Source organism: Peromyscus californicus, unplaced genomic scaffold, assembly GCF_007827085.1.
Source record: "Peromyscus californicus insignis strain IS unplaced genomic scaffold, ASM782708v3 Scaffold_5__1_contigs__length_169319896, whole genome shotgun sequence".
NCBI classification, from domain to species: Eukaryota; Metazoa; Chordata; class Mammalia; order Rodentia; family Cricetidae; genus Peromyscus; species Peromyscus californicus.
The window spans coordinates 105,531,154-105,558,934 of NW_026294573.1; the positions used below are offsets into that span (position 1 = coordinate 105,531,154).

The following is a 27,781-nucleotide window of genomic DNA, read 5'->3' on the forward strand; positions in this document are numbered from 1 at the left end:
AGATCTTCCATGCTCCAGGAACAGTAGGATTAATTTAGTAAAAATGGCCATCCTACCAAAAGCAATCTACAGACTCAGACTCAAAGCAATCCCCATCAAAATTCCAGCACAATTCTTTACAGATCTTGAAAGGACAATATTCAACTTTGTATGGAAAACAAAAAACCCAGGATAGCTAAAACAATCCTGACCAAGAAAAGAACCAAAAAAAAAAAGATACCTGAAGATATCATTCCCCATCCCTGATTTCAAGTTGTACCACACAGCTATAGTAATAAAAGCTGCATGATACTGGCATTAAAAACAGACACATTCATCAATGGAGTCAAATAGAAGACCCAGACATTAATCCATACACCTATTAACACCTGATTTTTTATAAAGAAGCCAGAAATACACAATGGAAAAAGAAAGCATCTTCAACAAATGGTGCTGGTCTAACTGGATGTCAGCATGTAAAAGAATGCAAATCCATATCTATCACCATGCACAAAACTCAACCCCAAATGAATCAAAGACCTCAACATAAATCCAGACACACTGAACCTGATAGAAGAGAAAGTGGGAAATAATCTTGAGCACATGGCACAGGAGACCACTTCCTAACAGAACATGGATAGCACAGGCACTGAGATCAACAATTAACAACCGGGACCTCATGAAAGTGAGAAGCTTCTGTAGGGCAAAGGAGACTGTCAATAGGGACGAAACGGCAGCCTACAGCATGGCAAAAGATTTTTGCCAACTCCACTTCCGACAGAGGACTAATATCCAAAACATATAACATCAACAAACCACATAATCCAATTAAAAAATAAACAGAAGTCTCAACATTGGAATCTCAAATGGCTGAGAAACACTTAAAGAAATGTTCAACATCCTTAGCCATCGTGGAAATGCAAATCAAAACTACTTTGAGGTTCCATCTTACACCTGTCAGAATGGCTAACATCAACAACGTAAGTGACAGTTCATGCTATCCAGGATGTGGTACAAAGGAAACACTCATTGCTGGTGGCAGCGCAAACTTGTACAGCCACTATGGCAATCAATATGGTGGTTCCTCAGAAAATCTGGTATCGATCTACCTTAAGACCCAGCTCTACCACTCCTGGGCATGTATCCACAGGACACTCCATCCTACCACAGGACACTTGCTCAACCGTGTTCACCGCTGCTCTAGTCACAACAGCGAGAAACTGGAGACAACCTAGATGTCCCTCAACTGAAGAATGGATAGAGAAACAGTTAAAAACAAAATGACATCACAAAACTGCAGGACAAGGGCTAGAACTAGACTCAGAAAGGCAAGCATGGCGAGTACCCACTCGCAAGTGAGTGTCAGCTGTAAGTGATAATTACCTTACAACCTACGATCCAGAGGCCGAGGAACAAGGGACCACAGGGGATGCAAAGATCTTCCTGGAAAAGGGAATTGGATTTTGCAGGTGGACTGGGTGTGGGCAGCGAGGGGAATAGAGGGATCAGGTGAGGGGGACGGGGAATGGAGGGAGAGAGTACAAGGAGAGGTGACTAATTGGAGGGCATTTGGGGGCCATGTGGAAACTCCCTGGAATCTACAGGGTGGTCCTATAGAGGATTCCTAGCAATGGAGGATCTGGAGCCTGAAGGGGCCATCTTCTGTAACCAGGTAAGGCTTCCAGTGGTGGGACTGAAACACCAACTCACCACAAAACCTTCGACCTACAGTCCATCCTGCCTACAAGATGTGCTGGGGTAATGGAGGTGCAGAACTTGTGGGAGTGGCCGACCAATGACTGGTCTAAATTGAGGCCCACTCCACAAGAGGAAGCCCATGCCCAACACTGCCTGGATGAGCAGAAATCAGAGGCTGGATACTCCAGAGACTTAGGGTAAAACTAAACACAACTGACAAAATAAAAAAAAAAAAAAAATCAATAAATAAAAAATAAAATCCTAATGCTATTCTGCTATATTGATAGATCGATACCTAACCTAGTTGTCATCAGAGAGGTTCCTCTGGCAGCTGATGGAATCGGATACAGAGTCCAATAGCCAAAAATTAGATGGGCGAGAGCCCGGGTTGGAGGTCTCTACCATGTCCCTCCCACTGGAGCTTAAGGAACCCCACGGAAGAGGGAGAGAAGAACTGTGAGAGCCAGAGGGGTGGAGGACACTGGGAGATCACAGCTTTGTGCGATCAACTAAGCAGGGCTCCCGGGGGCTCACAGAGACTCGAGTGGCAAGCTAGGATCTGCTGCGTCTGCACCAGGTCCTCGGCATACGTGTGGCTGTTAGCTTGGTGGGTTTGGGGGACAGACTCCTAACAGTGGGAACAGGTGTTCTTCTGACTTCTTTGCCTGTTCTTGGGACCCTTTTCCTCCTACTGGGTTGTCTTGTCCAGCCTTGATATGGGGGATTTCGTCTTGTTTTCTTGCACCCACCACCCACACCAGGACGCTTGAAACTACCTGTTAACTCCAGCTCCTGGGGATTTGAAGCCTCTGGCCACAGACAGATGCACAAACATGCACACAGACAGATGCACAAACACACACACACACACACACACACACACACACACACACACAGATGCACGCACACACACACACGTACAAATGCACAATTAAAATGTACAAATGCACAATTAAAAATAAAATGAATCTTTTTAACAAACTGCTTTTTAGCAGTCACCTGTCAGGCCACTGAACTGGGCAGGGTGGTACAAGTCTGTCATTTCCACACTCCTGAGGTCGGCCCCAAACAACCAAGCTAACGGACAAGTTACAAGGGCGGGGGGCAGGGACGAGATGTCTGATTCGATGAAGTCTTTTGTCCTAACAGGATTAAGGGCAGAGCTGCTGTCATGATTGTTCTGAATCACATACAGCAATTTTCAATGAAAACCTTCCCCTAGTTAAAGTATCACACCCTCACAGGCACGCACGCACGCACGCACGCACGCACGCACGCACACACGCACGCACTCCGCCGCAGTTTCTATTAGGTTAAGGATAATTTCTTGGGTCTTTCTCCAAAGAGTTTTCTTGATTTCTTCAAAGAAATTCATCATTGCTAACAATGGAAAATGGACCAGCATAACATTCTATAAGTAGAAAAAAAGATGTGGGCAGAAAATCACAGAAGAAAAAAAACAGAAATAAGAAAAGTCTGTGTTACTTCAGAAGAAAACATACGACACCTGTGGGAAAAACAGGACTCGGACAAAGCCTGTTACAAAATGCATGCAGGGAAATGTGCACGCATACACAAATGCATGCAAACTAGCAAGTTGTGGTGTTGAGATTTTTATTGCAGACTTTTAAGCAGAGGCAAGTTCTAAGCCAGCCAAGACTACACAGTGAGACCATGCCTCCAAAACCAACAAATTAGTCTGGCCTTCCCCCCCTCCTCTGTCTACATATAATCCCCCCGGCTGGAGAGACGGATCAGAAGTTGAGAGCTCTGACTGCTCTTCCAGAGGTCCTGAGTTCAATTCCCAGCAACCACATGGTGGCTCACAACCATCTGTAATGAGATCTGGCTCCCTCTTCTGGTGTGCAGGCAGAACACCATATACATAATAAATAAATAAATCTTAAAAAGACAAAAGAAAACAAATACACACAAACAAAAAAAAACCTAGCTTAACACAGAGATTTGTAGATGAGATTTATAGGCCCAGTATAACTTGATTCTTTTGCCAGAAGTAAACTCCACATACTGCTGCTACTGCTTGTATTAGCTTCATCTACCCTGACTCTGCTAATTAGAAGGGATTCTTTGAAAGACCAGCCAGGAACACCAGAAGATAACCCAGTTAAAACTCTGTGAAAGAGATCCCCGAGCCCCCAGGTGAGGACTGAACCCAGGGTCTTGCACTTAAGCGCTCTACCACTGAGCTAAATCCCCAACCCCTGTGGAAGAGATCTTTAAAGAGAACATCAGGTCAAAGAATCCACTTCTAACTGGGAAAACAGGACAACACATGGCAAACATACAGTAACTTAACTGGTTCACATATCACATATGCTGCTAAAGCAGCTAAAACAACAGTTCCCGCTGAGAAGTGCTGGACTGTTGTTGAGAATGTAGTATTCCTAGGATATGATGCAAAACCACGGATTTCCAAGTTACATACACAAAAGTACAAAGTTTAAAAACTAAGACTGAAAGGCCAGCTTGGTCTGTGTAGTGAGTTCCAGGATAGTCAGGGCTATGTAGAAAGACCCTGTCTCAAAATAACAACAACTACATAACTAAGATTGGAGTGGAGGTTGAGGAGGTGGACATGCCTCTGGAGATCAAACCTAGGGCCATGCCAAGACATGCAAAAAAGTAATTTAAAAATTTTATGATTGCATGAAGTGTCTGTGTGCATATGTGTGCATGTGTGTGTGTGTGCATGCATGGCAGGGCACATGTATGAAGGTGAGAGCACAGTTGTGTGGAGTTAGCCCTCTCCTTCCACCTTTCTGTAGGCTCTGGGGATGAAACTTGGATGGCCAGGCTCACGAGGAAGCGCCTTTACTCACTAGTAAGCACTGTGGAGCACACCGAGCAGCTGGAAGAAGAGGCGGTGGGATCAGGAGTTCTAAGTTCAAAGTCAGCCAGAGCTACACAGCAAGTTCCTAGCCAGGCTGAACTAACTACAGCAGACCCTGCCTTTCAAATAGAAGCAAATGTAAATATGTAAACTATCTTTACTTGAAAGAAAAAAAAAGTAATGGTAATGATCACTGGTATTACACACACACACACACACACACACACACACACACACACACACACATACAATCAAAGGAACAAATAAAACCTCCCTGCCCCAAGTGAAGTTTGAAAGAGTCCTGGGACAAGTGAGACTACAATTCCCCCTTAGCTGTGGCTCTTCTGCCAGCAAATGCTCGGGGCAGACCCTGGCTCTTCGCCCTTCCAGTGGGTTGTAGAAAAGACTAGACAGAGGAAACTCTATACCCAACTGTGGCTGCTGGATTAGGTCCATCCGTTTGGCTCCACCATGCCACTCCCCTACCCTCCAGGAAACAGGAGAGATAACAGGCGGTTCTGAGCTCTACTGCAGAGAAAGTGGCTGTGGACTGTAAGGAGGCTGTGACAAAGGCCCTGCTCTCAGCACGGCTAGGGCCAAAGCAAGAGCTAGGGTAGGCTGTTTCTCCCACTAACAAGAGATGTAAGGAGCACTCCTCACCAGTGTCCTTCCTCACTGGGTGTCTGGATTTCTTTCAGAAAGGAGGCGGCTGCCCACCCTTCAGGGACGGCAAATCCATCAGACTTTACTGCAGGATGACTGGACTTTTTCTTGCTTACTGCTGTAGTCAACCCTTACCACTGTATAGGCTCAGCTCTGAGAAAAGGCTTTCTATTCTTTCGGTCACAAAGACCCTTACACACAACTCTACCTTATGACTATGCCCACTAATGTGCTCAACAGCCACAGACCTGCTCACAAGAAGCCCCAACACAAGAGATTATAATGCCAGTGCCATGCAGCAGCTGTCACTCATGACAGAACAGCTGGACACCACCCCATGGGAACTCCACTACAGTCCTGCTACAGCAACCCGAAAGCTGGATTCAGATCCAATCCCCTGAGTCAGACAAGCCACGAACCCTGACAAATTAGCAGCGAGGTCATGTGAAGAAAAGATCGCCCTATCTGCCTTGTGTGTCTTTTTTTGTTTTGTTTTGTTTTTGTTTTCTGAGACAGGGTTTCTGTGTAACAGCCCTGGCTATCCTGGAACTCACTCTGTAGACCAGGCTGGCCTGGAACTCACAGAGATCCCGCCTCTGCCTCCCGAGTGCTGGAATTAAAGGTGGGTCTGTGTTTCGGTGTCATGAGTTTATTGAGCACTTAGGCAGCAAATGCAAGGCAAACCTGGTCTCTAGAGCAAGTCCCAGGCCAGTCAGACTACACAGTGAGCCATGCAGGGTCCTAAGCAAGCCTCAAACAGACTAGCAATTGACTACATACCTTTAGAACCCCCTTAACAAACTAGACATGGTGGTGCAAGCCTGTAACCCCAGCACTCAGGAGACAGGCAGGAAGACTCCAAGTTTGAAGTCAGCTCGGCTACACAGTTAAAACATTGTTTAAGGCCGGGCGGTGGTGGCGCACGCCTTTAATCCCAGCACTCGGGAGGCAGAGCCAGGCGGATCTCTGTGAGTTCGAGGCCAGCCTGGTCTCCAAAGCGAGTTCCAGGAAAGGCGCAAAGCTACACAGAGAAACCCTGTCTCAAAAAAACCAAAAAAAAAAAAAAAAAAAAAAACATTGTTTAAAAAGACAAAAAACTTTCTCTTCAAGTAACAGAAACAAAAAGAACAAGTAAAGGCCGGGCGGTGGTGGCACACGCCTTTAATCCCAGCACTCGCGAGGCAGAGCCAGGCGGATCTCTGTGAGTTCGAGGCCAGCCTGGGCTACCAAGCGAGTCCCAGGAAAGGCGCAAAGCTACACAGAGAAACCCTGTCTCGAAAAACCAAAAAAAAAAAAAAAAAAAAAAAAGAACAAGTAAAACCATTCCCTATTGCTATAAATCCTGAGGCGGCTCGTTCCTAACTTTAATCTCAAAGACAACCAGGGCACGTCAAGCAACACGGTACGAAAGTCTTCCCGAGCGACCCTAGAGATCTCACAAACCGAGAAGAGCTTATGCTGGAGTGACACCAACAGCTACATGGAGCACAGAGATGCGAGGTGGCCAGTTCCAAAGCAAATGCCATACACTGAGCTTGCATACAAGTACCTTAAGGTACAACTCACAGACCACCACCCCGACAGACCTGCATAAAGCAGGAGAAGGCATTTCTGGCTGAGGAGAAAGAGCTCTTCTTTCCCTCCGCTCTCCCGAGAAAGGAGCTTACAACGTAGTCCTATAACTCATTATGTAGACTGGGCTGGCCTTGAACTCACAGAGATCTACCAGTCTCTACTTCCTGAGAGCTGTGGTGTGCGCCATCACCAGCACCCCAAGGAAAAACATCTTGAATGAATACACCATCCAGGAAAGAATATAATTAACAATCTTGTTCCAGGCTGTCTATCAGGGAAGAGGCTTATTTTCTGAATAGAGAAACAGAAACATTGATTCCACACTCAGCCTCTAAAGAGAAGTAGCAGCAGTCCCTTAGAGACTGTGTCCTCAGGCCCAGGTGTCCCCTAGCCCTGAGAAATAAAAACCAGACTCATACTTCAAGGGACAACCAGGATGGGGTGTGTGTGTGTGTGTGTGTGTGTGTGTGTGTGTGTGTGTGTGTGTGTATGTGTGTGTGTGTGTGTGTGTGTGTGTGTGTGTGTGTGTGTGTGTGTGTGTATGTGTGTGTGTGTGTGTATTTGTGTCCAAATCTCAATAAATTTTCTAAAAAACTTTTACATAAGTAGCCCCTCTTATCCTTGGGAGTAGTTTTCAAGACCTTCGGGGATACTAGAACTACAGAGTATGCTGTGCACCCTAGAAACTAGGTATCAGAAATCAACAACAGAACCAGGGATGGCACTCATTCCTGTAATCCCAGTACTCAGGAGCCTGAGGCAAAAGGTTCCAAGTTCAAAGGGATCCTCAGCTAATAGCAAGTTCTGAGACTCTCTTAACAACAACAAAAATCCTGGGCTTGTGGCACAGGACTTTAATCCCAGCACTTCGGGGCAGAGGCAGGTAGATATGTGTGATTCAAGGCCTACAGTATAGGCCTGGTCTACAGCTGTGGGGTCCCTACAGGTATCACAGCTGACAGGAAAACTCAGTTACAGCTGAACTTGGTCAGTAAGACTGGACCAAAACTTCTGGAGAGTAGATCCCTGGTTTAATTGTCTTCCACATTTAAACACAGTCCAACTTTAGGGAAGTCTCCACTTGACAGTTCTCATACCAAAGCTTCAGGGATGGCTGCATGGAAGGAAGCCTCTGCAGAATACCCTCTACAGCAGAGCACCTGAGAGTTCGTTATAAACTGAGGTCCACTGTCTGGGAAGCAATGCTGGGGCCTAGAGAGGAAGGATTGGTAGTAAGCGTGTGGATGGGTGCTACTGATGGAGAATGCAAAGTTGATGAGGCCTCTTTCATAAGGGTAAGTTCCAGGCACTGAGAGACAATGCCTAGGATTAAGTCCTAAACAGTTCTCATGAGTTGGGAGAAATTCCGGTTGAGCTGGCTGCTAATAGCAAAGGATCACCAGGGTGTGTGACCATGTCACTCAGCATTCGGGTAACTGGGTCTGCATGCTTGACAAGCTTGGTTGCTCCAGTGCTTCCTTTAAACTGTACCTCCTACAACTACACTTCTGTTAGGGGCCAAGAAAAATAAAGTTCCCTTGAAACACAACAGTGCATTCCTACACATAGTAAGTGATACCCTGCACTGGTAGAGAGACAGCCACTAGGTGACTAATGGGTGTGTAATACACAGTCAGGACACAAGGGAGAGAGGTACAACCTCAAACTTAGAGATCGTTCCTAGAATTTCTCATTTAATACTTTCAGACCACAACTGACTATGGGTAACCAAAATTATAGAAAGCAAAATACATTGTCTATTTAATTATATTATCAAATTACTTTGGAAAGCGGAGCATGGCAATCTCTCTCAAGTAGCCTCCTAAACACTTCAATGAACTTAAAGTGGGGGAAAAAAACAAAAAAAACCTCCTAACTTTCAGTACTTTAACTGTCTGTTAAGACAGCTCCTATAAGCCAGGGTGTGGTAGTGCACACCTTTAATCCCAGAACTCAGGAGGCAGAGGCAGGTGGATTTCTGTGAGTTTGAGGTCAGCCTGGTCTACAGAGTGAGTTACAGGACAGCCAAGGACTGTTACAAAGAGAAACCCTGTCTCAAAAAACAAAAAACTGAGTTCGAGGTCAGCCTGATCTACAGAGCGAGATCCAGGACAGCACCAAAGCTATACAGAGAAACCCTGTCTCGAAAAAACCAGTAACAAAAAACAAAACAAACAAACAAAAACTAAAAAACTAAAGATAGCTCCTATATGCAGCATTTGCTATAGGCTCCTATATGCAGCATTTGCTATAGGTTCTTCTCAAAACAAGTAGGATGCATTTTAATAAAGTGTTTAAAATAATTCTTATTTTTATGTGTTTAGTATTCAAATTAAATTTGACATTATGTATAGTGGGCTGTGATATATACAGGCAGCTAGCAGCTATTTCTCCCTATAGGCAAATGAAAGGTATCTGAGGAATTAAGAAGAGTATTTCTTTTCTAATATATAGCAAATGATCATTTGACCCCACCCCTCACTCACCCCAGAAGCTTATTAGTAGTGACCACAGTCAGCTAGGTAACAAGCGCCATTCCAGCAGCTTTTCCTAGTCCATCTACTCATGGCTTCTATCCACTAAGCAAGGTGTTACCCTAGGCCTTTAGATGAGAGAACCAGAGACATTAAAGGTCCCTCTAATGGTTACAGTATTAATGACTAATAAAACCTAATACCTTGAGTATTAAAAACAAAGTTTTGGTGTACCATAGTTAAGTATATGTCTTATCACATATGATGGCTAATACTGTTAGTATTTTGAACTGCCCCTTGGGGACCCACCCCTTCCCCTTGGGGACCCGCCCAGCATCCTGCCGCCATCTCTCCCCTCCTCTTGCTAGAGGTAGCACTATGCACCTCTTTCTCTCTCCTCTCTCTCTCTCTCTCTCTCTCTCTCTCTCTCTCTCTCTCTCTCTCTCTCTCTCTCTTCTCTCATTCCCTCCATTCCCTCCCCACAAAATAAACTTGGACACCACCTCTGCCATGTGAGTAACTTTCCACAGTCCGCAGCTCCGCATGGCGGGTCTCACCCACCGCCCGCCACTGGGCACCTTGGTCTAAACCCGCCAAGGCCTCCCACCCTCCATATCATTACAGATACCTAAGGCAGGACTATCACAGAAGTTCAAGGCCAGCCCGGGTTACATAGACACTGTCTCACAGCAGCAACCAGTCTCTACCTTTTCTTTCTTATTTTTTTTCTGCCAGGAGGTCTTACTATGTAGACCAAGTTGGTCTCAAACTCACAGAGATCCACCTGCCTCTGCCTCCTGAGTGCTGGGGTTAAAAGGTGTGCGCCACCACAATGGCCAAAAGTATATTTCTTACTTCATCAAAACTATAACTAGTCGGGCATGCCTAGGTACCTCAGAAACAGCCAGGTGAGGTCTGCAAGGTGGTAACTGCAGGTGAGGAGGTTGCTGTCAAGCCTGACAACAGAGCTGAGTTCTTGGAATCCACGTGATGGAAAGAGAAAAGTGACTTCTACAAGTTCTGACCTCTGACCTCAACACTCAAGCTATCACACACAGACACACACAGACACACACAAACACACACACTTCTGTGATAAAGGCCAAATCAATACATACGTGTTAAAAAAATAAAAATAAAGTTTAAACACAGGAGTTATGGGGTCTAAGGAAGAATAAAATTTAATATAAGAAGAACCTGATGGAGGGAAATGGGAAATGGGAATCACTTCAAAGTGATGCAGGCACACGTGTTAGTCAACCAAGATCGCCCACATTCCAGAACCAGGTGCTCCCCAACTCGCACCTGCCGCCTTCAATCCTCGTCACTAAAGACCACTGTGAGCGACCCACTGTCGCCACTGTCTCGTCCCTAGTTCCCTTTGAGAACGAACGCTCCACACCTTCCCCACCCTGTGCCACCACAGCTCCCGCTCTCATCCCAGCTCAGATGTGGCCTCTCACCCTCCCCCACCCCAATAAACTGCTGATTTTTCCAGCATTTCTTGACCCTTCAATTGCCAAGAGGCCCCTTTGAAGAAAAGCCTTACATAACACATCCTCATGCTCTAACCCAGAGAGAAACTGTCAAACACAGGAAAGATTCTTCCCACAGCTTCAAACAGAACGAGACCCCACCCACCCAAAACAGGACTCAAGTAGCAAGTGTCTGTAGTCCTGTGTATTTGGGGGGTTGAGGTAAAAGATTTACTTCAGCCCAGGAGTTTGAGGCCAACTTTGGCAACTTAGTAAGAACGTCTCCAAAATAGCTGGGCGGTGGTGGCGCACACCTTTAATCCCAGCACTCAGGAGACAGAGGCGGGCGGATCTGTGAGCTCAAGGCCAGCCTGGTCTACAGAGTGAGTTCCAGAGACAGGGGTACACAAAGTAACCCTGTCTCAAAAAACCAATAAATAAACAAACAAACAAAGGAATGGATGAGAAGAAGCAGAAGAAAACAAACACGGTAAGTTTCGTTTCTTATAGAACTCCTTACCTCACATTCTGAGTAGGATTCCACCTTTCAGAGGGCAGTTCTCCACTCTGTGGGTCATCTACAGGCGGATGAAGAATTGAAATGCATACATCTCCATTCTACAAGACAACAATACATTTGATAAATATGTAAAAACTGATGTAAGCAAGGCATGACAACATACACCTGCAATCCCAGTACTCAGACTGAGGCAAAAGGATCTCAAGGATGAGGCCAGCCTGGACTACAGTCACACCTGGTCTACACACTTGCATACACGTGTACATACACACACACACACACACACACACACACACACACACACACACACACACACACACACACTGTGTGATAAAGGCCAGCAGCCTAGACTACAGTCTACACGGCCAATTCCAAACCAGCTAGGGCTACACAGTAAGAACCTGTCTTTAATAAAACAAACACAAACCAACAACAAAAAACAAAATATACAATGTATAAGGCATATAATTTTTTGCTAAAAATTGTTTCTTTTTATTGTGGGAAAAACAATTCTCCATGTTAAAATTCAAAGTTGAAGAAGAATTAAATAGTATAAAAATTTACTTGGACCAGGTTTGGTGGCACATGCCTGTAATAATCACAGCACTTAGGACAGGAAGCAGGAGGATCACTCCAAGTTTGATATATGATCTACATATATCAAGTTCCAGGTCATCCAGGGTTACGCAGAAGTTGTATCCTTTCTCAGATAAAACAAAACAAAAACACTTGGGCCAATCTCCAAGATGTATGGCCTTTCTGTAGCACCATCCTTCATAAACAAACAAACAAGATAATTCTTGACTATGTGGTTAAACATTAACTGGTGTAGGTAGTTATTATAGTTTGCTGCATAAACATAAGAACTAATCCAACAAGTACATTCAGATTACTTCAAACACATCACATGACCTACATATGCCATACAGAGAGGTATATAAATGGACACACATTCAACCGAAAAGTATAGCTTAAGTAAAATAGTTATGTGCTTCTTTAAATCCTCCCTGCCTTTCTTTTCCTGTTGTTTCGAGGCAGGGTTTCTCTGTGTAGCCCTGGCAGTCCTGGAACTCGCTCTGTAGACCAGGCTGGCCTCAAACTCAGAAATCCACCTGCCCCTGCCTCCTGAGTGTTGGGATTAAAGGTATAGGCCAGCAATGCCCAACAAGTCACTTGTGGTTTTTTTTGTCTGTTTGTTTTTTATTTTTGTTGTTGTTTGAGACAGGGTTTCACAGTGTGACAGTCTTGGCTGTCCTGGACTGGACACTTTGTAAACCATGTTGGCTTCAAACTCACAAAGATCTGCCTACCTCTGCCTCCTGAGTGTTGGGATCAAGGGTGTGTGTCACCACACCCAGCTAAGTCATTTGTTTTTTAAGAATCAAAACTGAGAGGTAAGAGCTAAAAATTTTTTGAACCTATATGTATAATACAATGTACAAAATTGTTATATATAACTCAAATTTAAAACACATACAGATGTTTATGTAATTATAAAATAGAGCTTCTAAAAACTTCCGTGTGCACCGGGCGGTGGTGGCATGCACCTTTAATCCCAGTACTTGGGAGGCAGAGCCAGGTGGATCTCTGTGAGTTCGAGGCCAGCCTGGTCTACAGAGCTGAGATCCAGGACAGGCACCAAAACTACACAGAGAAACCCTGTCTCAAAGAGAAAAAAAAAAACAAAAACCAACTTCTGTGTGCTGGGCAGTGGTGGCATATGCCTTTAATCCTCAAAGGAGGCTGAGCTCTGAGTTTGAGGCCAATCTGGTCTACAGAATGAGTTCCTTGATAGCCAGGGCTACACAGAGAAACCCTGTCTTAAAGAACAAACCAAACCCCTTCTTTGTGTGTGTGTGTGTGTGTGTGTGTGTGTGTGTGTGTGTGTGTGTGTGTGTGAGAATACATCTGTGAGCATTTGCCGAAGCCAGTGGTCATCAATATGGGGCTTCCTCAGTGGCTCTCTACCTTAGTTTTGAGCACTACAGTGTGCTTGGCTGGAAAGCACCAGGGGTCCTCCTGTCCCTGTCTATACAGCATTGGAATTACAGATGTGCACTGCACTGTCATTCTTGGCTTTTCACAGGGGTGATGGGGATATGAACGGAGGTCTTCATGCCAGCACAGCAATCACTTACTGAGGCAGGCCTCAGACTCAGAGATCCACCTGCCTCTGCCTCCTGAGTGCTGGGATTAAAGGCGTGAGCCACCATGCCCAGAAAAAAAAATATATATATATATATATTTTTTAAGAGAATAAAATTTTAGGAAAATAAGATTAAGATAGTGTATTCTAAAAACTAGATTATAATTGGACATCAAAGAAAGGTGAAAGACAGACCACAGTAAAAGAAAGAAAACTGTATGTGGGGAGAACAGAAGAAAAAACACACAAGAGGCTTTGTGGTCGTAGGAGCTTTTACATAGGTCCCCAATAATGAGTAAAATTTCATAAACCTGAAGGAAGTTTAGACATGTGTCTATCTGGAGAAGTCAATCAACGTCATAAACATCAGACCAGGAGCTGGGCTAGCCTAGCTGGCAGGGCTCGCTACACAAGCAAAAGCTCCCAACTTGGACCCCTGGGTCCATGGAAAGAGCTGGGGCTAGCCTAGCTGGCAGGGCTCGCTACACGAGCATAAGCTCCCAACTTGGACCCTGGGTCCATGGAAAGAGCTGGGCGTGGTGGAGTGCGCTCATCATCTCGGCAGAGATGCTTCCTTGGGCTTCCTTGGCAGCCAGCAGAGCCTATGGGCTCCAGGTTCCAGGGAGAGCTTGTATTCAAAGAAACAGGGTAGATGGCTCCTGAGGAATGACTCCTAAGACTGACCTCTGGCCTCGGTTCAATCACACATGAACTCACATACTATGTGCACCCACTCATAATAAATACATAAATAAGTAAAAAATAAACACGTGATAAAATAAAATACTCCCGGGGACTTGTTTCCTATTACTGCTCTAATAATTACCACAGCACGATGGAGTAAACAGCAAAGTCAACCTTTTTGCCAACATGGCACCAAAATTGAAGAAAGCTCCTGCCCCACCCCAAGCTGCAGCCAAAGCGAAGGCCTTGAAAGCCAAGAAGGCAGTGCTGAAAGGTGTCCTCAGCCACAAAGAGAAGATCCACATGTCACTCACCTTCTGGGAGCCCAAGATCCTGCAGCTCTGAAGGCAGCCCAAATACCCTTGAAAGAGCATGCCCAGGAGAAACAAACCTGACCACTACACCATTATCCAATTCCCCCTGACCCTGCCATGAAGAAGATAGAAGACAAGAACACACTTGTGCTCATTACGGATGTCAAGGTCAACAAGCATGAGATCAAACAGGCTGTCAAGAAACTCTATGACATTGATGTGGCCATAGTCAATACCCTGGTGAGGCCTGACAGAGAGAAGAAGGCGTTATGTTTGGGTGGCTCTTATGTGATGATGCTGCTCTGGATGTTGCCAACATCTAAACTGAGTCCAGGTGGCTAATTCTGACAGAGTTAAATATCAATGTGTTGGCATTCCCTTTCCCTATACTAAAACTATTCTTGGGCCAGGGAGATGGCTCAGGGGAACTTCTAACTCTTCAACAAGGACATACAAAGATACCAAATTGATTGACATAGAAAAGAATTCAAAGTTCTAGTTTTAAAAAAGATCAATGGCCCTAATGACTACTCATATTCGAAACTTAGATAAGCCCTGTGAACTGCTTAACACCCTCACGTCCTGCCTGCTTGCCTTCTGTGCTCCTTTCCATCTCTCAACTCTCATCTGCAGTAGACGGCGACTGACATAGAGGACCCACAGCTGGCCACCAAGGTGCAGAAAATAAGAGACTACAAAATGCTCATCCCTAAAGGAGACATATATACCTCACCACTGCCACCCTTGGGAATGACTGTAGAGAGAGCCCAGAAATAGTGTCAGAGCCAGAGGTGAAAGAACCACAAGGCAAGCTCCTCTGGACACAGCAGAGCAGCTGCACATAGGAACTTCAGCACTGTGAGAGCACGCACAACACCTGGACAAGCCCAAGCCCAATCAAATAACAACATGGAGAGGAAAGCTGGGCACACAATCCCACTCCAGCTGTGAAACAAGCTACTGTTAGCTGCTGGGGGGGAAGGGTCAGATCCTCTAAGACCGCAGGACCTGGGAAGGTGAGCATTCTCCAGTGGGAGACCACACATCCAAGAACACTTTGGGCAATACAAATTAGTATGAAGAGTTTCTAAGAGAGAGGAGAGCTGAGGGAGGCAGAAAGAGTAAGAGCAGAGAAAAGAAAAGGAACTTCAGTGGATGGGGAAAGGGGCGATAAAGATGATCAAGCACATACAAAATCCAAAACTCTCAAAGAACTATTAAAAAAAAAAAAAACTGGCCAAGAAATCCAGAACTTGGGCAAGAAATTTAGCAGAGACTACAGAGTAGGAAGTGGGAGGAAACTGTGAAAAAGAAAAATGTTTAAAAATCATTCACTATGAGCTGGAGAGATGGCTCAGGGGTTAAGAGCATTGACTGCTCTTCCAGAGGACCCGGGTTCAATTCCCAGCACCCACATGGCAGTTCACAACTGGCTGTAACTCAAGATGTGACCCTCACACAGATTATACATTCAGGCAAAACACCAATGCACATAAAATAAAATTAAAAAATTAAGAAAAATCATTCACTAAACATCACAAATGAAGTGGCCTAGGCAGACAGCTTAATTAATATCAGGGATTAAAGACACTGAGGAATTGGTACATTCGGATATCAACTAAAAAAAAAAAATCAGAATATGCAAGACATTGGGAAATCACTAACAGAGCAAATTTCAGAATTTCTGCTATGCAAGAGGCAACTGAGACACAGACTAAAGTCCACAAAGGCCTCAACTCTACACAAAGAACTAAGGAATGCTCAAACTGCACAGGGAAGAGCATACCAACTGGTTATCCCATAACAAATGGTCAGCCCAGAAAACATAAGTATAAGTGACATTAAACAGACTGAGCAGGTTGTATTTATGTATATATCAACAATTAATGAAAGAAAGAGGCCATGGGATTGAAAGAGAACAAGGAAGGCTTATGGGAGGGTGTGGAGGGAGGGAAGACAAGGAGGAAATGTTAGGACTATGTTATAATCTCACACACACACTTTTAAAAATACATAATACAACTCATTTTTTTTGGGGGGGGCAGGGTATCACTATGCAGCCCTGGGTGGACTGGAGCTTGCTACGTAGAACAGGCCATCCTCAGACTCACATATACCTGCCTGCCTCTGCCTACCAAGTAGGAATTAAAGCCACGAACCACCACACCCAGCAATCAAATATTTAAAAAATAATAATAGATATGAGATATGGCTTTTTCATAGGACCCAAGTCCAGTTCCCAGGACCCACATCAGGCAGGTCACACCCACTTGTAGCTCCAGCTTCAGGGGATCTGACATCCTCTTCTTGTCTTCTGCACACACACACACACACACACACACACACACACACACACACACACACACGCACGCGCGCGCACACACACACACGCACACGCACGCACGCACACATGCACACTTTATTTATTTAAAGATTTCATTTTTCTTTTTATGTGTTTTGCCTTCATCTCTATCTGTGCACCACAGGTGTGCAGCGCCCACAGAAACTCTAAGAGGACCTACCATCCCCTAGGACTGCAGTTACAGTTGGCTGTGAGCTACCAGGTTGGGTGCTGGGAATTGAATTCAGGTCCTCTGGAAGAACAAACAGTACATGCTCTTAATCACTGAGCATCTCTCCAGTCCCAGAAATAGAAAGACAGACAGACAGACAGACATACTGCTGGCCAAAGGCCTGTAGCTGAGGCAGTTCTAAGTTCTCCTAAGGAAGCTACTGTGTTGCTCTGTGAAGTGGACATGATGCCTGCCAAGCTGTCTCCCAGCTAACGACGGTTACGTCCGAAGACTGGAGCTGCTGTCTGTCAGCTCTGGTCGGGAAAGCTCCTTCCTGTGGCAGACAGCAATTCACTGCAAAGGCTCGTAAGGGGTCGAAGTGCAGAGAGGCAGTGAGAAGTGGCGGCTCAGTCACAACAGGACACCACAGAAGGGCAAGAAAGGCTCTAAGAGATCATGGAGACCGGAAGGCTGATTCTGGACACGACGTGGCAGGTGCTCTCTTCAACTCACAGCAGCTATGAAGACCTTCATAATCCCTGAACAAGAAGGCCTGCTAACATCCTATCATGAAAGAGGAGTCATGAGGTCCTACCCTTCCTTGACGACAGCTAATGGTTGCTGGTTGCTGGGGAAGGAAAGACAATCTCTTCAATGGGAAAGCCACTAGGAAGGTAGGTGCCCAGGCTCATGTAAGCAACCATATGCAACTCATTCATGAAAAAAGAGTAACAAAGTAGAAAGAGGAGCAGTTGGGGAGAGAAAAAGGGTCAGTGAGAATGGAAGTGGGGCAAGAGAATAATGGAAGGGAATATAATCAAAATTATATCCACATATGAAAATGTCACAATGAAACCCAGTATGATAGTTAATGAACATTTTTTTTTTTGAGACAGGGGCTCTTGGTCCTCAAGCTCACAGATCTACTCTTTGTTGGTTTGTTTGTGTGTGTGTGTGTGTGTGTGTGTGTGTGTGTGTGTGTGTGTGTGTGTGTGTTTTGAGACAGGGTTTCTCTGTGTAGCCCTGGCTATCCTGGAACTTGGTCTGTAGATCAGGCTGGCCTCACAGAGATCCACCTGCCTCTGCCTCCCCAGTGCTGGGATTAAAGGTGTGTGCCGCCGCCGCCGCCGCCGCCGCCGCCGCCGCCGCCGCCGCCGCCGCCACCACCACCACCCAGCTCCAGATTTACTTTTCTAGAGGTAAGAACTAATGCCTTAAAAAAACTTTAGATTATTCCACTTACTAAATTAAACTTTTTTGTTGTTTTTCGAGACTGGGTCTCAGCACCTTGTCTAACCTGGCACTCTATGTGTACTAAGCTGACCCTGAAATTGGGAGCCACCCATCTCTTGCCTGGAAAGACCTGTCACCACGGCTGACTAAATCAAACTTTTAATATGAAGAATTGGGTTGAACTGGGTGGGGCACTGTGGCACACACCTATAATCCCAACACTTGGGAGACAGAAGCAGGTGGGTATGTCTAGGTTCTTGGCTAGCCTGGTTTTCATAGTGAGATACAGATCTGTCTGCCAAGGCTACAGGAGTAAAACTGTTTCAGATAAACTCAAACAAACAAAGAGTTAGCAAAAGAGGGGGCGGGGGATATGATGCTGGCTGGAAGTATAATTCAGTGTTAGCATGCCTCAGGCTCTAGGTTTGATCCCAACACCACACACACACACACACACACACACACACACACACACACACACACACACACCACAATTCAGTGGTTTTAGTACATTCAAAGCACTGTGAGATTAGCACTTCAAGTAGCTGTCAAGTTTCTATCATATCAGCTAAAAAGCACTCTGCTTAGTGGTTTTCCTCCATTACTTTATCTCCCCAGTCTTTAGTCGCTACCAACTTGCTTTCTGATTTAGTGCCTTATATATTATGAACCTTTAACATAAACGGAATCACACATGCAACCTTTTCCTGACTTCTTGCACTTAGTTGCTCTTCCTGGTAGCAGGTGCTTGTGAACTACTCCACTACTCCATGGACGTGGGGAGCTTGTACTGTCGTCTCTGTGGGTGGGCACTAGGGTTGCATGTGAACAGTGCTGCTCTCTACACTTGTGTGCTGCTTGTCCTACAGTAAGTACCTGCTTCTTTCCCCTTAGACTAGAAAGTGGGGTTAGATGCTGAGGTCTGTGGCATCGTTTTAACTTAATTTAATTTCCATGGGCCTTTTTCCTAACAACACACGCACCATTTTGTGAGTTAGTGAATTCTCACTGTGGGTCTGATGTGTATTTCAGCTTATTCATTGTCTGGTTCTCTCTATATCTCCAATCCAAGGCTGCCCAGTCTGGCCTCAAACTCCTGGGCTTTGGTAATCCTCCTGCCTCGGCCTCCTAAGTACACACTTGTGGCTTACTTTGGCTACTTTTCAATTAGGTTAATTCTTTTATTAACTGTGTTTTTTAAAAATTCTTTAAAGAACTTTACAGACCATGCTGGCCTCAAACACAGGAATCTTCCTGCCTCTGCCTCTTGAGTATATGTCTGAGCAGTTTCTGAAGAATTTTTTATGAAGAAGGGATTCAGTATCATTTTTTTGTTTGTGAAAATCCAACTATTAATGAGACTGCTACTTCCCACTTGTGCTAATTTTTATGTCAACTTGACACAGGCTAGGAGGATCATCTGGGAAGAGGGAACCTTAACTGAGAAAATGCCTCTATCAAATTGATCTGTGGACAAGTATTTGGGGCACTGACTGATGTGGATGACGGGTTGGGGCCACCCCTGTGCAGTGGTCCTGAGTTGTGTAAGAAGGCAGGCTGAGCAAACTATGAGAAGAGTAAGCCAGAGGGCAGACTTTCGCCATGGCCTCTGCATCAGTTCCTGCCTTGGTCTCCCTCGATGGGCAGTGCCCCAGAATATGCAGACCAAATAAACCTTTTCCTCCAGAAGTTGTAGTGCTTTATCACAACCGAAATCTTAGCAAGGACGACACTCAATGAGTTTGGTGTCATTTCTGTCAAATCTATTGATTGTCACTGGGCATCACAGTCCTGCCTACAATCCCAATACTTGGGAGCTGAGGAAGGACGATGCTGGAGGCTACTCTGGACTACATGCCAAGATCTTATCTCAAAAACAAAAATTCTCATAGCTACAGATGCTCTCCACTATTTTAAGGTTCTCAATTCTTCATCATAACAGTACTAAACTCTCTTGGTAAGAACAGTTTCATACTATGTTTTAATTCCTTTTCAATGTTGTTTTGGCCTTCTAGGTCTCTTTATTATTTCTTTATAAATTTTATAGTCATCTTGCTGATGTTTGCAAAAAACAGAGAGAGAGATTTTGATATAGGATTGTTTGTGGGTCAGACTGCCAAATACTATCTGCCCCCCTAAAGTTGTCTTTCTTGGGAGCTCAGCTGGTAAAGTACTCGATACACAAGCATGAAGAACCTAAATTCAATGCCCAGTGTGCACACAAAAAGCTGAGTATCATGTAAGAGAGAAGAATAAAAAAATAAAAATGACATAGAAAGCTAAAAAAAAAAAATAACGATAAAAAGCTGAATGTATGGGTATTTTGTCTACAGGTATATATGGGCACCACATGTATGCTGGTGCCTGAGGAGGCCAGAAGAAAGCATCAGACAACTTGGGACTGAAGCTATAGACAGCTCTGAGCTGCCATGTGGTTGCTGCGAATCAAACCCTGGTCATCTGCAAGAGAAGCCAGTGTTCTTAACAGCTGAGTCATCCCTCAAGCCGCACACATAAAAATACCTATACACATAAAAACCTGAGTGTTATTTCTTAATAAAGAGAAATGGAAAAAAAAAAAACAACTGAGTGTTGTGGGGCACTTATAATCTCAGTGCTGGGTACAGATAAAGGTGTATTCCCAGGGCTAGCTGGCCAGTCATACTAGACTAGTTAGTGTTCCTTTGGTCCTACTGAGAGAACATGTATCAAAAAGGAAGGTGGACAGCATCTGACGAACATCTGGGTTCTCTCCTGGCTTCCATGTGTGCACACACAAAGGGACACACAAAACAGATGCTTTTACTAGCATGTATAAATGTGCAAAATACTGGGTTTGGGCCTAACATTCTCACATACATCGACAGCATATTTAGAGCATATCTACCCCTCCACCCTCTCTTCTTTTTTTCCTCCTGCTGATACCCTCCCTATTTCCAATAGTCCCCATTCTACTTTTATGTCTGTGTGTCTCATTTGTTTACTGTTTCTATTTTTAAGATCTGGATTCACTAGAGAGATAAAACATAATATTTGTCTTTCTAAATCTGGCTTATTTTGTTTGACCTAATTGCCATTTATGACCATTTTCCTACAAATGACAGGACTATTCTTTTTGGCTGGATAATATTCCATTGTGAGTATATACTACATTTTATTTTCCCCCTGTATGTTTTTGTTGTTTGAAATACGGTCTTACTACACAGTGCTGGCTGATAGGACATCAGGTGACCTCTACTCAGCGATATGCCTGCCTCTGCCTCCAGAGGGTGCAGTGAGATTAAATGTGTGCATCACCACGTCTGGCCTTTTTTTTTTTTGGGGGGGGGGGACTACTCTGCGGCCCTGGCTAGGCCCTGGCTGGCACTGACCTGCCTGCCTTTGCTTCTCATATGCTGGGGTTAAAAGCTTGCATTTTATTTTACTTTTGAGACAGGAAGCCTTATCTGGCCTGGGTACTTGCTACTTAGCCCAGGATACCCTCCAACTTGTAGAAATCCTCCCGACTCCATCTCCTAAGTGTTATAGTAACAGGAATGTTCTATTTAGTATATGTAATTGTGTGTTGACAATTATTGCGCCCTACACTGATTATGTAACCTGATTGTTGTCAATAGTGTCAAGGCACGCAGGAATCTCCACTGTATCTAACTTTGATTCCCCTAAGTATATAGCAAGGAACAATACAACCTGATTACATGGCAGTTCGGATTTTTGAGGAACCTCCATGTTGACTTTATAGTCTCTGTACTAACTCACAGGCCTAATCACTATACTGTTCCTTGTTCTCTCTCACACAACTTGTGTAGTATTCACTGCCTCCACACCCCCTTCTTTCTTTTCAAAAACTCACGTGTATGGGTGTTTTGCTGCACTATGTCTGTGCCATGTGTGAGCTTGATATCCACAGAGCTGGGAAATGGGCTTTGGACCCCGAGAGACGGTGTTACAGATGTAAGTTGTGGTTGTACAATGTGGTTGTGAGCCACCTTGTACTTGTGCTGAGAATCAAACCTGGGTTCTCTGGAAGAACAGCCGTGTTCTTAACCACTCACCATGTCAACATCCAGTCCTTGTATTTTGTTTTCTTGATTAACTGCTTTGACTAAAGTGAACCAGAATTGCAATGTCATTTTGATTAGCATTTTCCTGACTGCACATACACCTCTAATCTCAGCACAAAACCAACAGCCCCCAAATTAACATGTTCTAAAAGCGGCTAATGCACATTTGAGAAAAACTGAAGGTACAAACACACACACACACACACACACACACACACACAAATTTAAGTACAGAAATAGCAGATCTGTAATCTGAGCACTTGGGAGATAGTGGTAAGAAATTCAGTCTTTCTTGTTCTATATATATGAGAACACGACACACGGCCCCGCCACACACACACACACACACACACACACACACACACACACACACACACACAAAGAGAAAAAGTACAGATGGGAGACAGTGGTCTAAGCTTTGGTAGAGCATGTGGTTAGTATGTGCAAGGTTAGGGGTTTAACTGCAAGCAGTAAAAGAAAAGAGAGAGGGCCGGGGAGATGGTTCAGTGGTTTAGAGCACTGACTGTTCTTCCAGAGGACCCAGGTTCAATTCCCAGCACCCACATGGCAGCTCACAGCTGCCTGTAACTCCAGTTCCAGGATACCCAGCACCCTCACACAGACATTTATACAGGCAAAACACCAATGCACATAAAATAAAATAAATAAATATTTTTAAAAGATAGAGAAGAGAAAGAAAGAGATGTGGAGAAGAAAGGAAAACAGGCACAGCCCAGGTCCAGCACTCAGCACTGTGAGCACAGGCAGACCTGTGTGTAATCCCCGCACTGAGGAGGCCGAGGCTGGAGGCCAGCCTGGGATACAAAGGAGATCCTGCCTCAAAACACTAAAATAATACTTAAAAAAAAGAAGAAGAAAAGAAATTCTCTGGGGAGAGGGTGCACACCTTTAATCCCAGCACTCGGGAGGCAGAGGCAGGCGGATCTCTGTGAGTTCGAGGCCAGCCTGGGCTACAAAGCGAGATCCAGGACAGGCACCAAAGCTACACAGAAAAACCCTGTCTCAGAAAAAACAAACAAACAAAACCTAAGATGAAACCCACATACAGACTTTGGGAGTTAAATAGGAGAATATACAGAAATTTTCTCCAGAGTATCAGGTATGAGGAATATTATACAAGCCAATTAAAGACAACCTGTTTTGGCTGGGCATGGTGCTGCATACCTTTAGTCCCAGAGAGACAAGTGAGTCTGTGAGTTGGAGGATAGCCTGTCTAAATAGCAAGTTCCAGGTCAGCAGGAGCTATAGAGTGGAGGAAATTAATAATTTGTTTTAATCATAAAAACAGTAACTAAACGTTGCTCCCAAAATAGATTTCTGGGTAGAACATGGTGGTACACACCTTGAAGCCCAGCACTCGGGAGGCAGAGGCAGGTGGGTCTCTATGAGTTCAAGGCCAGCCTAGTCTACATATAAGTCCTAGGCTAGCCAAGACCCTGTCTTAAAAAAAATAAAAGATTCTGATTAAGCATATATGTATGGATCTACAGAGATGGCTTGGCAGTCAAGAACACTTGCTGTAGCTGGGAGGTAGTGGCCTTGATCCCAGAATTCAGGACGCAGATCTCCGTGAATTCAAGGCCAGCCTGGTCTACAGAGCAAGTTCCAGGACAGCCAGGGCTACACAGAGAAACAATGTCTCAAAAGAGAGAGAGAAAGAGAGAGAGAGAGAGAGAGAGAGAGAGAGAGAGAGAGAGAGAGAGAGAGGGGGGGGGGGGAGGGAGGAAGGGAGGGAAAGAAAATACTTTTTTTTCTTTTTGGCAGAGAACCTGGGTTCATTTTGCAACGCCTACAAAGTGGCTCACAATTCTGTAACTCCAGTTTCAGGGGATCTGCTGCCCTCTTCTGGCATCTGAGCACCAGGCAGAAATATGGTACATAGACACACATGAAGGTAAAACACACACATGTATTTTGTTTTTTTATTTAAAATTATATATATCCATCCCAAGACAGGATTTCTCTGTGTATCCCTGGCTGTCCTGGAACTCTTTGTAGACCAGGCTGTCCTCAAACTCACAGATCCATCTGCCTCTGTCTCCAGAGTGCTGGGATTAAAGGGGTAAGCTTCCACACCAAGCTAAAATGAATTAAATTTTTTAAACAGAATTTGTGTATTTGAAAAATGCTTTTAGAGTACTGTATTTATGCCCCCCTTTAAAAAAAAACTATTTCTACAATTCTTCTTTTTGTAAGGCATATTCATTTTCTGTGCGTGAGTATTTTATGTCTGAGTCATGTGTGTAGCTGGTACCTGTGGAGACACAGTAAGCGGGTGTTAGATCCCCTGAAACATGAGTTACAGATGGTTTTGAGGCACCAAGTGGGTGCTGGGAATTGAACCTGAGTCCTCTTCAAGACCAGTCAGTGTTTTTTCCTGCTGAGCCACCTGTCCAGCCTTCATGGTCCTTCTTAAAGGTTGCTGAGTAAAACAGAATGAGCATCTCCTTTGAGAAGCTCACACCCATGCTCCTGGTTGTCTTTTCTAAGTGTCTCTCTTCTCTTTCATGCCTAAGTCTATGTGAAAACTATCTTTAATAAAACTGTTTCAAAGAAGTTATGGAAATTATAAATCTATGATTGGTGTGATGATTAATCTTAATTGTCAATTTGATGGAATCTGATTAGAATCTCAATAGGAATAAATTTTCTGGTCATGTCTGTGAGGGATTATCTAATTTGAGAAGATCTACTTTAACATAGGCAGTATCATTCTAGAAAAAAACAAAAACAAACAAACAAACAAAGAAAAGCAGAGAGTGGCCAGGCCTGGTGGCGCACACCTTTAACCCCAGCACTCAGGAGGCAGAGGCAGGGGGATGACCTATGTGAGTTCAAGGCCAGCCTGGCTGACACAGAGAAACCCTGTCTTGGAAAAAAAAAAAAGCAGAGAGCCCTAAAACCTTTCTCTCTGGGCTTGTGATCAACTGTTTTAAGCCCCCGAGGCTGTAACTCTCCCTCAAAGGGAATCAAAATAAACCTTCTCTTCCATAGGAAGCTGTTCTGTGAGGTATTTTCTTCACAACAGTAAGAAAAGCAACTGAGCCGGGCGCTGGTGGCGCAGGCCTTTAATCCCAGCACTCGGGAGGCAGAGGCAGGTAGATCTGTGAGTTCGAGGCCAGCCTGGGCTACAGAGTGAGTTCCAGGACAGGCTCCAAAGCTACACAGAGAAACCCTGTCTCCAAACACCAAAAAAAAAAAAAGCAACTGATTGGCAACATGAAGGCCCATGGGATACACAGTTAAAAAGTAAAGAGTGCTGACCAGAGCTGGAGAGGGAGAACACTGGTCTAGTCTGCCCATAGCCCTAGGTTTGCGCTCCAGAAGTTTTTAAGAAAAATGAACAGTGGGTGGTGGTGGCCCACACCTAATCCAGCACTAGGAAGGCAGAGGCAGAAAGACCGACACACAGAGAAACCCTGTCTTGAAAACCAGAGAGAGAGAGAGAGAGAGAGAGAAACACGGTTAACACTGATAACAAAATCTTAACACAGCACTCAGCATTTTTCCCTGAACTAAGGTTACAAAGTTGAAGCACAGTGTTTGAAGCACAGTGTTTCCTGTGATTTCAAATGGGGCAGGAATAAGACACAGGAATATAATCCAATCATTGGGGATGCGGAAGCAGGACTGCCCTGAAATGGAAGCTACCTAGTACATAATAAGAGCCTGTTTCCATATGTTATATGTATGCATGTATACACGTATGTATGTATGTATGTATGTATGCATGCATGCATGCGGGAATGTACAGGCGGAAGCATGATAAGAAGAAGTTTGAAAACAGCATTAAGGTTCTATAGTGAGTTCTTTTAACAGCCAGTCTCAACAAACAAAGAACCAGGGACTGCAGAGACGGCTCATTGATTAAGCACTGGTTGCTCTTTCAGAGGACCCAGGTTCAATTATCAGTACACACAGGAGCTCACAACCATATGTACCTCCAGTTCCAAGGGATCTAACCCCGTTCTTCTGGCCTCCACAGGCACTGCATGTATGTGGTGCACAGACATCCTTTCAGGAAGAAATCCATAAACAAAATAAAACATAAAAATAAAATAAAGACACAGAGCCAAAGCTGAGTGCAGTGGCTCTCATCTATAAATTCCCAAGATCTGGAAAACAGAAACAGGCAGAAGCTACAGGATCATAACCTGGGCTACTGAGACCTATCTCAACCCCACTCTCCCCAAACCAAAACACCCGAACGGAAAGAACATATGGGAACAAGGAGTGGTGGTCCACACCTTTAAACCCACCACTGGGAAGGGTAGAGCAGGAGAATCAAGAGTCTGGCTACCCAGGGCAGGAGTGAGACCCTGCCTCAAAATGACCGAAGTAGGAACTGTTTTTGTAACCTTTCTTTAGCCGTGAAGTTTTCTTATTCTAAGAGTGTTTAACTGCATGTATGTCTGTGCACCACGTATGTGCCTAGTGTCCCCAGGTGTCAGAAGAGGGCACTGAACTCTCTGCAATTGGAGCTATGGATGGCTGTGGCCACCATGTGGTGCTGAGAACTAAACCTGGACCTTCTGCAAGAGCATCCAGTGCTCTTTAACCACTGGGCCGTCTCTCCAGCCCCATGCAAGTTTTTAAAAAAGTCTAAAGTTGCTTCAAAAAATTCATTTAAAAAGTTGATCTAAATGGTTTTTAATATGCCTGAAACACTGGGACAATTAAAGCAAAGCATATATTAAGCTAAACCTTAGAATTTTAAAATTTTGGATTTAAATTTTACATGAGTTTAATAACAATGAGATATTAAACTATTTCTCTAGTTTGAAAGATTATAAGACTGCATGCAATATATATAAAATCTGTGCAATATAAATCCTAATGTATTATCCTTAGCTTTGCCAGTTGATTCCTAATTAGGATAAATTATTAAAGTTAACATTCAGAGAAAGAAGCTCTACAAAAGAGATAATTCAGTCTACTAGGTAGTAAGAAAGTAACTCAGTGTAATTAAAGCAATGAAATGAAAAGAAACAATCGACAGACATGCGCTTCCACCTGCTTCACTCCCCAAGCTGCTGCTGCCGCCAAGTCCACTACCTAACCACGGCTTATCACCAAACACAGCAGAGGCTGGGCACAGTGCCGGGCTGCACTCTACAAGCAAGAGAGCGTTCAACTCCAACACCGGCAACACTGAACCCGTCAGCAGGTGGGACGGACGCAAGGGAAGGAAAGCCGTGAAAAAGTACAGGAAATGGAAAAGTAAGCAAAAGTATTCTGCCAGTTCCAGGATTCAAATATATTTCCTGCAAATTATCTATAAGCACTATCAATATAGCATATGCCTGGTTTGTTGTAGCCCAGGCTGGCCTTTAGTTCCTGGGCTCAGCCTCTCTGGGCTAGACTACAGTATGTGCCATGACACCAGGCTCTCCCATATACGTTAAATTTGGTGGGGGAGATCATGAACAGCAATGTTTCACTTGGGTCATCCTATCTGTAAGGTTTGTAATCGTTGGTATGAAAACAATAGTGTTTATGAAGGCACAGGATCCAGTTGTGCACTTCTGAGTGCACTAAAACATGTAACCAGAAAACTACTTAATAAAAAGA

The 27,781-nt window shown here is 44.4% G+C and overlaps 1 protein-coding gene across 2 annotated transcripts in view; it reads right to left on the minus strand.

Annotated features, from left to right (window-relative positions):
* Positions 1-27,781, minus strand: part of Ube2r2 (ubiquitin conjugating enzyme E2 R2) — an 85,995-nt gene that overhangs the window by 4,274 nt on the left and 53,940 nt on the right. For both annotated transcript variants that reach the window (XM_052718472.1, XM_052718471.1), the window contains one exon: positions 11,236-11,333. In XM_052718472.1, coding sequence (XP_052574432.1) covers positions 11,236-11,333 — 98 coding nt within the window. The remainder of the gene's footprint in view (positions 1-11,235; positions 11,334-27,781) is intronic.